The sequence below is a fragment of the Nelumbo lutea genome, chromosome 2, assembly GCF_056320005.1.
Source record: "Nelumbo lutea isolate HS-2025 chromosome 2, American lotus-T2T, whole genome shotgun sequence".
Taxonomy (NCBI): Eukaryota; Viridiplantae; Streptophyta; class Magnoliopsida; order Proteales; family Nelumbonaceae; genus Nelumbo; species Nelumbo lutea.
In genome coordinates, this window is record NC_142685.1 from 6,216,353 (window position 1) to 6,229,901 (window position 13,549).

General features: G+C 36.5%; 1 protein-coding gene across 2 annotated transcripts; it reads left to right on the top strand.

Annotated features, from left to right (window-relative positions):
• The first annotated feature begins 6,964 nt into the window (after positions 1-6,964).
• LOC148868287 (L-ascorbate peroxidase 2, cytosolic) lies at positions 6,965-11,108 on the top strand. Of its 2 annotated transcripts, none has more exons than XM_088967493.1 (10): positions 6,965-7,043; positions 7,449-7,615; positions 7,707-7,881; positions 8,006-8,071; positions 9,834-9,882; positions 9,998-10,083; positions 10,198-10,277; positions 10,378-10,477; positions 10,565-10,623; positions 10,801-11,108. In XM_088967493.1, exons 2-10 carry the CDS (start codon positions 7,497-7,499, stop codon positions 10,814-10,816), a joined length of 750 nt encoding a protein of 249 aa, XP_088823619.1. In that variant the 5' UTR covers positions 6,965-7,043; positions 7,449-7,496; the 3' UTR covers positions 10,817-11,108. The 2 variants fall into 2 exon arrangements, with proteins under 2 accessions (XP_088823619.1, XP_088823618.1); XM_088967492.1 differs by having other exon boundaries at positions 7,486-7,615.
• The last annotated feature ends 2,441 nt before the right edge of the window (positions 11,109-13,549 follow it).

Sequence of the window (13,549 nt, forward strand, 5' to 3'; positions counted from 1 at the left end):
TTCCCAGGATCAGTCTGCGGATATATTTACCAATGCTCATTCTCCTCTTCGCTTTCGTGCTCTCGTTGGCAAACTCCAGATGACTGATACATTACCATCTTGAATTTGAAGAGGGATATTAGCATATCCTATATCTCGTTACTTCTAGGAGATAACTGTGAACCATTGGACCCTAAAATGTCTAATAGATAATATTATCTTCTTATTAGAGGATATTTCTCAGAACTTGTTTAATGATGGTCAATCTCATCTTTATCCTTATTGTTCATTATAACTAATTAATGCATTTTTGTTAGATGCATTATAATCTCTTAATAGACTTTTTTTTTTGTTTGTTGTTGTTGGTGGTGATGTATAAACGAGAACCAGTCTTGATGGATTTTTTTGAATTGGTGAATGAACGAATTTTATTTTTCTCCGGCCGACTTCTACAGTTCCACCAGGATTATCTACGTTTTTGTGCTGTTCAAACTTCAAAGTCGCTTCCTTCCATCCTCCATTCTCTAGAACAAAGGGGTCACTTTGGTTGAATTAGCATTTTTCACTATCAGATCCGGCTAAAAGTTGTGCTACGCTTGATATTCTCATGTCTTGTTTGTACATGCGTGTGCATTTTTTTTCGAGCCATGGGTTGGTTTTCTATGACCCAATTCTATATTATAGGTGCTTTAAGTAATTTGAGCATTTTCATTATTGAAACAGCTATGGGGAAAACCATTTAAAGTTGATTTCCATTAGATTTATTATCATAAACAATTCTTTGTCCATTGCTATAAGAATATATTACTTGAGGATTTGTTTGAATTTAGAGTAGGAAAATTATATATCAACATTTTATATGTAGAGAAATGGGTGAGAGGTAAGGGTGTTGCCTCATCACAGTTCTCTGCCTCTCGCCCTTCACTAATCTCTTACCCAAATGTGGCCTTGTGTTGCTTCACCCCAAGTGGGTTTTTCTATGCTTTAGTAATTTAAGCATTTCCATTACTGAAACAACTATTAATCTAAACAACCATACCATTTTCCTAAGAGAAATAAAAGAAAAACCTTACTGAATTGTATGTAACGAAACGTCTGGTTGACTCATTTTGTGTTGGATGGTAATAGATTAAAAACTTAGATCCATTAGTAATAGATCAACATTATCTAAGCTTGTCCCAACTATACGAGGTTGGTTACATGAATCCCATCTCATCATGCTGTTCTGATTGGTGCAATTAAATCATTTCTTTCTATTTATCGCCTTTTAAAGTCATTACTAAGTTATTTGGAATGACTTCATCTACCTCTTTCTCTTTCTAATTTTTCCATTCATCTATCTCAACATTTGCATTTTTTGATTCGGGTAAAAGATTGAGCACAATGACTTTCAATGCACTACATTGATTTGAACTCCATTATTTTAGGCAGAGAGGATTTATTTGTTCCTATTTCCTAATTTAAGTCTTCTAATTGAAAGTATAAAAGAAAAAAAAAAAAACTAATTTTACCATCTGCCACTGTGGCACTGTGTGCCAAACAAAGTTCGTACTTTTTATTACCTTAGGCTTGGTACAGAATGGTCATTACCGTTTGTTTCCATATAAATTTATGATATAGGCTAATAGACAACAAATCAGGAAAAAAGGAAACTGCTTGAACAAGAGAAGTCATTGGTTGAATTTTAATTAATTTTTATAGGGTAAAGGTTGGATTTGAATGACTTAGAAATCTATAAAATGGAATTGTTTTTTAAATACTTCCCAATTCGAGAAGATCTTTCTTTCTTTTTTTCTTTTTATTATTCCTTTGGTTTAGTTGTGAACACAAGAATGTTGGATGGAAATCATCAATTAAAATGGATATTTAAAATGTGAAGTCATTATTCCCCCTTTTCATGGAAACTGCCTCTGTTTCCTTATAAAATGAATTGGAAAAATTTTAGGCTGAAACACCTTAGCTATATTTTTCTTCATTTTATAATGAAGGTTTTTTTTTTTATCCCTTGTCATTTGCATAGGATGAAATTAAGATGGGTGAAAACCACAGTTTTTGCTGTAAAAGTGAAAAAAAAGGGAGAATGACTGTTCAGCCCAGGGTCAGAATTTTTAGGCCCAAACTACAGTTTGGGTAGGTGTCAGCTCAGAATTGATGCCAACTCACGGGATGGTATATAGAATGTGAGTATTTGACATTTTGAATTTTTATAGGTCTACAATGAAATTTAGAAATCTATCATGGACCTATCCGTATTTTTCCAAAAAAATTATACATCTTTTTCAAAGAAATGAATGTGGATGAATACGGATTTTAAGTCATGGGAACCATGGAATGGCATACCTATATATTGGAATTGACCTATTTGAACTAATGAAGAAAAAAGGCTCAAGCTGTGGAATTTGTAAGTTTATTGGTGTTTAAATCAGCCCCCACAAGATTATCCCCACAACGTCCCACAACACATCTCCACCATGTATTGAGAACATCTCCCAATGATAATACTAGAAATGATGATGTCATTATCGGGAAATGTTCCCAATACACGGCGGGGATGTGATGTGGGACATTGTGGTGGGGCAATCTTGTGGGGGGCTGATTTCAACTCAGTTTTTTGCCGCTTAGATGCATTAATTAATTACGATTTCATTTTAAATGGGAACTTGAAATTTCTCATCCTTCACCATCACCTTCCTCATGCCATTTCCTTCTTTTTTTTCCCGTCTCCAATCCATAATAAATGGGCCAGCCCGGTTCAGCCTGGATTCCACGTACAAAATGAAATATTTTAGTTTTGGTGTGTTGTTTTTTTGGGTATATTGCTGAGACCTCTTTTGAAGTTTCTGTCTGCCCATTGCTGAAAATTTTCCTGAACTTTATGACACAAATGCAAGTAGATCCCTTTGTTATAATTTGCATGCTTTTTTTTAGAGGAATTCTAACAAAAGGGGTCTAATTACAACATTGTTAGGAAGTTCAATGGAGAAGCTTCTGAGGAGGTTTCAACTATTTACCTTTTTTGGGTAAACAAAGGAACTATATTAAAGCTAACAAGAAGAGACAACATGAGAAAAAACAACTAGTTTTGGTGTGGCTCTGATTTGGGAGTGCTTAAAAATAAGTGCTTATTGCAATAAGGACTCAATTTGGGTTGGGACCACACCCAAATAAGTGCTTATTCATGAGAATAATCATTTATTTGAAAAGTCTAAGGTCATGTTTGGGAGTGCTTAAAAATAAGTGTTTATTTGGGTTGGGACGGCACCATTATGCACTTATTGGTGTTTAGGAAATAAGCCCAAAACAATTATTTATTTTTTAAGCCCAGATTTCCAACTTTTTTAAGTGCTTATATAATAAAAACTTATTCATTTTTTTTCCAAAATTATTTCTAGTTGAATTTTAAAATATCACTTATAAAATTATCCCTAGTTGAATTTTATAAAAGTACTTTCTCAAAAATGGTTTTGTAAAAGTACATTTATAGCAATACTTTCATAAAAGTGCTTTTATTAATGTGATTTAATAGAAGTACTTTTGTAGAAGTGCTTTCGTAAAAGTATGCTTTATAAAAGTGGTTTTATTAAAATGCTTTTCGTAAAAGTGCTTTCAAAAAAGTACTTTCATAAAAGTGCTTTTGTATAAAAATACTTTTCATAAAAGTGTTTTCGTGTAAAAGTACTTTTCATGAAGTACTTTCGTAAAAGTGTTTTTTGTAAAGCACCTTAATAAAAGTGTTTTTATAAAAGTAACTTAATAAAGGGAAAATTCCATTTTAGTACCCTGAACTTTGGGGGTAATGTCAAGTTAGTACCCGAACTTTCAAATGTCACTACAGTACCTAAACTTTCAAAAAGTGTCGAGTTGGTCCTTGTCGTCAATCGACCGTCAGTTATCTGATCATGTGATGGCATATGCAACTTAAAATTTTTGAAAATGTCAAAAATACCCTTCAAAAGAAGACACTGTTTATTGTCTTCTACCTTGAGACTAAACCGGTTGAGGTGTTTGAGAACGAGGCCAAGCCAAATGACACTCTCCTCCTTCCCCACCTCACTCATATTTCCTGTTACAGAGATACAGTTTTAGAAGCTCGCTAACCAGCTTGATATCAAAGGTGGTTACTGATTAGAGATTAGATACCAATCATAAGAAAATTAGATGGTAAGTGAAGGGCATTTTTGTCCTTTTATATGATACTTAACATCCGTTAACGGTTTTTAAGCAACTTGACACTTTTTGAATGTTTGGGTACTGCAGTAACACATTTGAAGGTTCAGATACTAACTTAACCTTACCCCCCAAAGTTCAGGGTACTGAAGTGGAATTTTTCCTTTAATGAACATACTTTCATAAGGGTATATTTTGAAAATTTAAAAGAAAATGAATGACAAAATAGTCACAAATGCTTATTTAAGTGCTTATTGGAGAAAAAAAGACTAACAAACGCCTAATATGAAATAAGTGGTTCTTGAAAAAATTAAGTGCCAAATGCAAATAAAGGCTTATTAGAATAAGCACTTGTTTTTAAATAATAATTCAATAATCACTTGTTTTTAACATCAATACTCTCAAACATGACCTAAATTTTAGACTCAATAACTATTTATTTCCCTTATAGCCTGTCTTGGCCCCACGGCATAATTTTGAAAATACCTATACCACTCCTGTTTGAAATTGGAGTGCAAATGAGAAAAATGAAAATTTTGAAAATACCTGTACCATCCAAACACAGTGGCATACTTATGCACCAATGCTAATGAAATTGCGCTGCTAACAAACAAGACCCATTCAGTTTGAAATCGCCCTGTGTCGAACCCGTTAAAAAAAGGCTCAAAGTGTGAAATCTGTATGTTTTTATGTCATTTGGATGCAATAATTACGATTTCTTATTACAATTAAGAAGTGGGAACGTGAAATCATTCTTCACTATCATCGTGCCATATCCCTCTACTCACACGATACACAGAGTTTCCAACAATGGATGTTCTTTTTTCTTTCATTTTTTTAACCTTTTCTTTATTCTACATATATAATTATGTGAGGATGACTACTACTATCAGTTCCACTACCTTTTATACTGATTTGATATAATACCTTGGTGTTTAATTTAATACACTTATGTGTTTACATTAATCTTGTTGATGGATCGGGTTTGGGTTTGATTTTTGTCAAAATTTAATCGGTCCGTCTCAATACCCAAATCTCACGTAATCCGACCAGAGACCCTACCTATAAATAAGTCTCTTCACATTCTGCATTTCATGAGGCCACAAAATATAAGGTTTTGCAGTCTACTAACTTATATTCGCACCAATGAAGCTGGTTTATCTCATTACTTTGGGAGGAAAAAGGAGTCAGGAAAGTTAAAATACTAAAAATATATATATATATATTTGCACAAAAGTTCTAAATATCAATATAGGCCAATGTATCAATTCTAAATTTTTATTTTTTTTCAAAGCTGATTCAAAAAGGTCGATTTAAGTTCTAATTAACCTTGGAATCATGGCCTGACCGATACACCCCCTGTAGGGATATAATACGACCGATACGTAACTATATCTGAACCTTCATTGCATTATTCGTGAGGTGAGGTTAACGGGTTGCATAACGAAGAGGGAAAATGATACTGTCCCTTTTGCACGTGTCGCATTTACTATTGACGTGTGTGGTCTATAATGCTTGGAACAGCACCTCCATATTTTCACCACTAGTTCTCAAACAACGCCTCTAGGTATCCCTAATTGATTCGTCTGATTCCATCACGATACCTATGTCACCCTCCTTTTTTGTTTCTCATCTGATTGGAATCTACTTTTCTCGATAGAAGAAATCACCAATTCTTTCATCACCCAATTAGAATCTAATTCTCACAGAGCGTTAGCGTATCTTATACTGACCACACAAACACATCCGATTACATTAGAAACATCTCTCGTAGATAATAAAATACAAAAGTACAGAAAATGTTCCCGACCGATACATGTCGGATGTATCGGGAGGTTGGTGTGAGGAGCAGATCCGAAATGTTCACACCCACCAAAGTGCGAGATTAAACTTTAATACAATACGAGGCGACATACGGAAGTGAAATATCTGCTTCGCCGGTTAGCGTATCCTTGGGCCAAAACCGTGAATCACATCCATCTGTGTATTGATGCGCCCCACCTAGAATGGATAAAGTGACGCTAAAGTGGGGGCAAAAAATACATCCAAGTCCGTAATTTCATGGTTGGGGGCTACGGCTAGACCCTGTGCTAACGAACAAATGGGCGGTCTCGATTTGTTTCCAGAACATGATCTAAATGTAACAATACAACAATAATACTCACGAGAAACCCCCAAGTTGCAGACTTGCAGGTCATCGATTTGAGTGGTAATAATTTTGGTCATGCTCCGCACCCAAATCTCGCACGGCACAAATAAATGTGCGTTGCGCACCGGCAGCGAATAGGAGAGTACGCTATGGCCCACATTGCTGACGTGGATCAGTACCACATCTGGTCAGTCTCGTTCAAACTGATTGTCCTTTTTCTTTCCACGTGGAGATATCCAGTTGGTCTTTATAGCTAAGGATTGAGGGAATCATTCTCCTTGTGGACACGTTCACACTTGAAGTTCGAGATGTTTGAACCGAAGAAAAGTCGCCCATTATTTTTGGTCGCGAAAAGACTCAAATGGCCTGCAGAGTACCGTTTTCTCTGCGTTTTCTATTAAAGGCCAATTTCGTCCATTGGAAAACAACTTCGCCTTTTTCGGGTTTTGGAATCGCAAACGTCGAAGCCGTTCCCACCATTGGATTATTTGGAGTATGCCACCTACCATCTGTGACATAACAATCCCATATCTCACGGTCAAGTCAAGATCTGGGCCGTCTGCAAAGATAGTAAATCTGATCATATCCGACGGCTAAGAATATGTTACTAGAAACTTCTCTCTCCCTTCTAAAACCCCTTTATAATTCTGCGCTGGGATTGCCCTCGAAGAAGGGAGCTTGTGGTCTGCTCGTGCCGTTCTCAATCCGTTGTTAGGGTTTTGGTCTTCCATTTCTGTTGCCTGAGAAGGTTGGAAACTGTAGATTTTCTCCGCTTATTACACTGAACTGAGTTTTGATTTTCACTGTCCATTTCTGTTTAGGATCTTTGTCTCAATTTGATTCCCATTAAATCGTTCAATAGCGATAGAGTTTGTTGATCTTTTGAATCGATTTTCCTTCTTCTGTCTCTTTTTTTTTTTTTTTTTTTTTCTTTTCTTTTCTCTTTTTTTTTGTATAAAGTTTATCTTTTCATGGACTCAACCTAATCTCAGCGGGGTTTTGATTTTCACTCTCCATTTCTGTTAGGATCTGTGTATCTATTTGGTTCCCATTAAATTGTTAATGGCGATAGAATTTGTTGATCTTCTGAGTCGATTTTCCTTCTTTTTTCTTTTTAATATTTGTATAAAGATATATCTTTTCATGGACTCAGCCTAATCTCAACGGACGCTGATTCTTTTAAACATCAGGAATTGTAGCCATGGGAAAGTGCTACCCAACCGTGAGTGAGGAATACCAGAAGGCAGTCGAGAAATGCAAGAAGAAACTCAGGGGATTAATCGCTGAGAAGAACTGCGCCCCTTTGATGCTCCGATTGGCGTAAGCCATTCTCATTTTTTATTTCATTTTTTACGCCTTTTCGTCTTCCATGATTTGATCATGGACTGATTGTGTTGCTATTCTGTTACAGATGGCACTCAGCCGGAACCTTCGATGTCAAGTCTAAGACAGGAGGTCCATTCGGAACCATGAAGCAACCAGCGGAGCTTGGTCACGCGGCCAACAACGGTCTTGATATCGCAGTTAGGCTCTTGGAGCCCATCAAGGAACAGTTCCCAACCTTGTCGTATGCTGACTTCTACCAGGTGTGTTCTTTTATTCTTTCATATTCTTTATGTGTTATTCAAAACGTAGGTTCTATTTTTTTTCGTTTTATACTTTATTTATGTATTTTTGAATCAGTTGATATTTTGTGTTTTTTAATTGCAGTTGGCCGGTGTTGTTGCTGTTGAAATTACCGGAGGACCTGAAATTCCGTTCCACCCTGGAAGAGAGGTGAGTGAAGCTCCGCCTCGCGCTCTTAAGTCACTGACGTTTTTGTGTTGCAGTGGCTTATGGCTGATTTCTGTCTGCTAAATATTTCATGGTTATTTATTGTGTATTTCATTATTTTATCATCTTTTCATTTTCCCTCAAAAGTGTAGGTGTTCATAGAAATGAAGATGCATAAGATTGATTCCATATTTGTTTAATTGGTATGGCAAACGCTATCAAATAACTAAATCATAGCTGGAAAAGGAAAATACCCGATCTATACATCATTTTAAGTTTATAATATGCTAATGTGGCTAAAGTGTGGCTTGTTCTTCTCGTGTGAGTTTTAGGGTTAGGTCCGGGCTTCAACGTATTGTCCTTCCATTAGCCAGTCTGACATGCCCTGGCTCCATGTGTCCAAGAGATCTTGGTTTTTGCGAATAATCGTTGCTTTGCTTTTTTTTTTTTGTTTCTAGCATGCTCAAGCGAGAGCCATGGTATGTTTTTATAGAAAATGAGAGAGAAACAGTGTTTATTCATGAACTTTTCCTTGGCATTCTGTTTCTCTCTTGTTTTCTATGATATGATACCTTACATAGATTGGTTCTGTAATTCCTTAGTTCCCATTCTAGTGAACTTCATGACAATGTTCTGTTAAATGATAGTCTTGCATTTTTATATCAGTTCCTTAATTGGAGTTGATGGGTATCAGTTCCTATATTGGAGATATTCTTATTTGCAATATTTACCAACTTATGCTTGTACCTCCCAGTTCCAACTTCTGTCGTTTCTGGACGTCAATGGTTTCTTACTGGGTGTTTGGGGGCATAGCCTCCCTGAAACTAATTTATGTTTATTTACGTACTTTGCATTTAAATCGAATTTAAAAGGGCAGATAACACTTTTGGGGACAAGTTCAGCCCAGCCTGCCTGAAGTTGAAATATGCGTGTTTCAGAAATCATCAGTGTAGGAAATTGACTTCTGGAAATTCATTTATAGGAACACCATTTTTTTTTATTTTGTATCTATCCAAAAAAATAGAGTGAATAAATTTGCACCTACTCCTCAAAATGGGGACCGCATCAATTTGCTTGCTCTCCCCAAACAAATAGCCCTCTCCCTGCGGATTGGGAACCACATCATTTACTCCTTAGTGGGTGTTATTTTTTTGGATTTTGAGAGGTTTGGGGGGGGGGTTTGGTCAATGTGATTTTGGTTCCCATCAAAACCTTCTTTTTTCAGATTTATGTGGGGATCAGGGAAAGTTTATTTTCTTGGCTGTCGCTTGGGTAGGTGATACCCATCTCCTAGTGGTAATGGCTAAAAAGGCCATTGCCTTTAAAAGAACACGAGTCATTACCCAGTTAATGCATTTTTTATATGTATTTCCATTGTATATATTTGCACTTTACATATTTGTATTTTAGGCTCAGTTTGAAAAGAGTAGAAATACAAAAATGTACAATGCAAATACATACAAAAATAATATAAAATACAAGGTTTTGTACTCCTTCCAAATTAAGCCTTAATTCCTTCCAAGGCCCTGATTGAGGAGTGTGCAAATACAAATATTCACGGTTTATCATTTTTTTACCAACACAAAATCCAAGACTGGAATTTCAATGTAATCTCAACTCTCAAGGTTAAAACGAATAAATCACTATGCTGGTATTGTTACTGTATCCACTATCTACGATTGATTTTTTTTTTCCTTGGGTACTATGTTGTATAGCCTTAAAAATTTTGGTTTGATTATGATGAAAAATATTTTATTTATCACAGGACAAACCTGAGCCACCACCAGAAGGACGTCTGCCTGATGCTACTAAGGGTTAGTTTGTTTTACTACTTGCATTTAGAGGGTGCAGTTAAAAGGGTGGGGTGGGAATGGGGTTTAAAGGTGGGCTCTCGGATGGAATTTAAGGTATTTTGTGTTTTACCTTCAGGTTCGGACCATCTGAGGCAAGTTTTTAGTGTACAAATGGGACTCAGTGACAAGGATATTGTTGCTCTCTCTGGCGGCCACACCCTGGTTTGTTTACAAATCTGACATTTTCTTCCATTTGTATTAGTCTATTTAGCACAGCTTTAACGCTGAGAGTTGATGTTTATAATTATACGTCTTGGATGGACAATTGTTCAACAGGGAAGGTGCCACAAGGAGCGTTCTGGGTTTGAAGGAGCTTGGACTTCTAACCCTCTTATCTTTGATAACACCTACTTCAAGTAAGCTGTTACTAGCTAAATAAGAGAGAGAGAGAGAGGTATGTGATTTAGCATCGAACGGGTTGTCGGTATTCTTAGTGTGTAAGCATTTTATTAACAGGGAGCTCCTCGGTGAGAAGGAAGGACTTCTCCAGCTGCCATCGGACAAGGCCCTTCTGAGTGATCCTGCCTTCCGTCCTTTAGTAGAGAAATATGCTGCGGTTTGTATACAATCACCATTTGTATTTTATTCCTTGATATCAATTATGAGATCTTCTGTTCCTAATGGTTGGTTGACTCTGTTTCAGGACGAGGATGCTTTCTTCGCTGATTATACAGATGCTCATCTGAAACTCTCTGAGCTTGGGTGAGTGATGGATATGTGAATTTTGTTTCGTTTTTTTTTCTCTATGTTTTATTTAAAAGGAATTTGGTTCGTATTTTCTATTTTTTTTAACTTAATATTTCACTATTTGAGTTGATGTTGCTTGTCTATATTATTGGGTTTTAATTATTGGTGACATAACCTTGCTTTTATTTTCAGGTTTGCTGATGCGTAAGAGTGACGAGCTGTTTGCGGCAAGACATTGTCATCTGCTTTTTATCATGTTTATTAGAACTAGTTAAGGCAATTACTTGCAATGAAATTGGCTGGCTTTTGACTTCAATTTCCTTAGTTTTGTTTTCAGAAATTTCTGTGTAGCTCATCATCCACATCCTTTGCACTTAATTTCCTCTTATTTTGGTGGTTGTTCCAGAGAAACGAAACATCGGGAAGTATATACTTCATGGTTTTCTTTAATATTTTGAATTACTAGTTGACCCTCTAAATGATTGGATTTGTTACGAAAATGTTGGGTACGCATTACACATATAGTCACGCGAAGGGATGATCATGGTATGGTTTGGTTAAGTTTAGGGAATATCTCAGTTTAATGGATGATGCTAATGAATAGTTTGTTCCGTTCCTTGACGAATAAGGGCCTATGTGGTGTTGATGCTTTTTTACTTGGATGTCTTGTCTCGCACTTGAGCGACTCTCAAGTTCCAACAAAGTTTGCAAAGAATATTGGAGTTTTCTGGCATCATAAATTTTTCGTGGCGATCTTGTTTGGGACTTGTATGAATACCACAGATGCATGGTTCAAACTCAACCTCCGTTTTTTACAGCTCAAGTGGTCATTCATCGTGTGGTAATCGAAGTAGATATGCTTGAGATTGGTTTCGGTATCGGCCCTTGAATGTTTTGTCATTTTAGTACGTGACCGTTTGGTAGTACACTTGAGAGAAATGTTTGGTGAAAATATGGAAAAGAGATCGAAACTGGAAAGCCAAGATCTGCCCTTTAGCTGAAAAGGTGTTTTCCTTTTTATCTAATTGCTCTCTAAAGCCAGATGAAATCAAAAGCTACAGTCCCAAATTTTGCACATCATAGCATTCGTTGGCAGATGTTTCCAAATACACTGAAGCAATGTTCAAAGTATCTATACGTGGCGTTTTGGGCGAATTGATACTCCTTCTGGTGGTTTTTTTTTTTTTTGTCAACTGGTTCAGAGGAGCCGGTCTAGGTATTCGTCACACCCTGAACCTACTGCTCATCTGCACATTACAACATGCATTGGCATTTGGCAATATTTTTCGCATTTGTAATTGGGAGATGTTTACAATAATACACCCAAGTGAATTCCCAAATGGCACTTAGGCTGTGTTTGGTTGCAGTATAAATTTATTTGCATTGATGCAAAACTAAGACCTAAGGCAGAATAAAATCATATGTAACCAACCAATCATGACCGGGGACTGGCGTGTTCAGTATACATGGAATCCATGCTTTGTATACAAAACACTTATTTATTCACTTGTAATTGCTTATATAGCCTTTTATATAGCAGCAGATCTGGGTTCCTAAAACCAATCCATGGTTTAAATGCTAAGGCTGTGTTTGATTGCAATTCTAATAAATTTGTACTGATGCAAAATTATGACATCACACCCAATGGAACAGTTGCCATTAGTCGAACAGAAAGCATCAAAGTTGATTTTGATGCAATCTGTTTTGGGCTTAAACCACTTAACAAGATTTCGATTTTAGCTGTTAGTGTTACCCATGCAAGAAGAAACTTCTTTAACTTCATTCCAGTAAGCAAAAGCTCTACTAATGATATTCTCTGCATTACTGAAACCCCCATTAAAACATTTATTTTTCTATTCCTCCAAATGAACCAAGAAACACAAGCAAAATTTTCTCTCAAGATGTTATCCCTAGAATAACCATTTTGCTTGTTAAGTAAAGACCACCACTGCCTGACCAACAAAAAAGAGTTCCCTAGAATTGGAAAGTCCTCATCTAATCCGCTCTAGATTTGTTTAGAGTTTTCATATCTAATAAATAGGTGATTGAAGTCCTCTACCTCCCCACAAAAGACACACACTGGATCAATCCCTAGATCCCTGGCTATAAGATTATTTTTTTTTGTGAGAAGTCTATTATTTAATAAGAGATAGAGAATTTTGGGGGGGAGCATGAGTTTCCAAAAATTAATATGATAGTTGGCAGTAAGACACTTACCACTGTTAAACCGACACTCCTCTTTATAAGTTGTTTTAACTGAGAAGTTACCAGCTTGGGTGAATTTCCAAACTCTTTCATCTTCAAAGTCCCCATGAAGAATTAATATAGGTTAGATACACTGCTAAGCCAAGTAAGTGGTAATAGACTTAGGCCCAGTTTGGTTCGTAGAAATAGGGTCAAAAATCGGAATCGAAATGGGCTATTTCAATTCCAACTATTTGGTTGGGCGAAATCGGAATCCCATTCCAATTCCTGCTGGAATGGCATTCCCTCATTTGAGGGAATGGCCATTCGCTGCCCCTTCCTTGGGAATGAAATCTCATTCCTGTCTGAACCAAACAGACTATGGGAATGGACCATTCCGATTCCGATTCCGATTTCGACCACGAACCAAATGGACCCTTAATAAAATCCTCTTTCCACACTCCCCTTTCAAGGTCAATTACCCCACTAACCGTCAATTCCATATCAATCAAATCTCTCCTATTATTAAATTCAATTAGTGGACCATTACCGGCCCATGAATCCAAGCACAAGAAGAGCTATTCTTTTTTTTTTTTTCATCATAGAAATTGTTGTTATTAAGGTATTTATTAGTCACAACCTTGACCCAAAGATTGTCATGGCAAGTTAAAATTTTCCACCCCAACTTAGCAAGAAGGGCCTTATTCATCCATTTGAGATTCCTCACACCTAATCCACTCCATTTTTTGGGTGAGCA

Excerpts from the sequence above, each read along its gene's own strand:
- LOC148868287 (XM_088967493.1), top strand. The coding sequence starts at position 7,497 with ATGGGAAAGTGCTACCCAACCGTGAGTGAGGAATACCAGAAGGCAGTC. Across the intron at positions 7,882-8,005 it reads CGTATGCTGACTTCTACCAG|TTGGCCGGTGTTGTTGCTGT; the intron begins GTGTGTTCTTTT and ends TTTTAATTGCAG. Across the intron at positions 10,084-10,197 it reads TCTCTGGCGGCCACACCCTG|GGAAGGTGCCACAAGGAGCG; the intron begins GTTTGTTTACAA and ends ATTGTTCAACAG.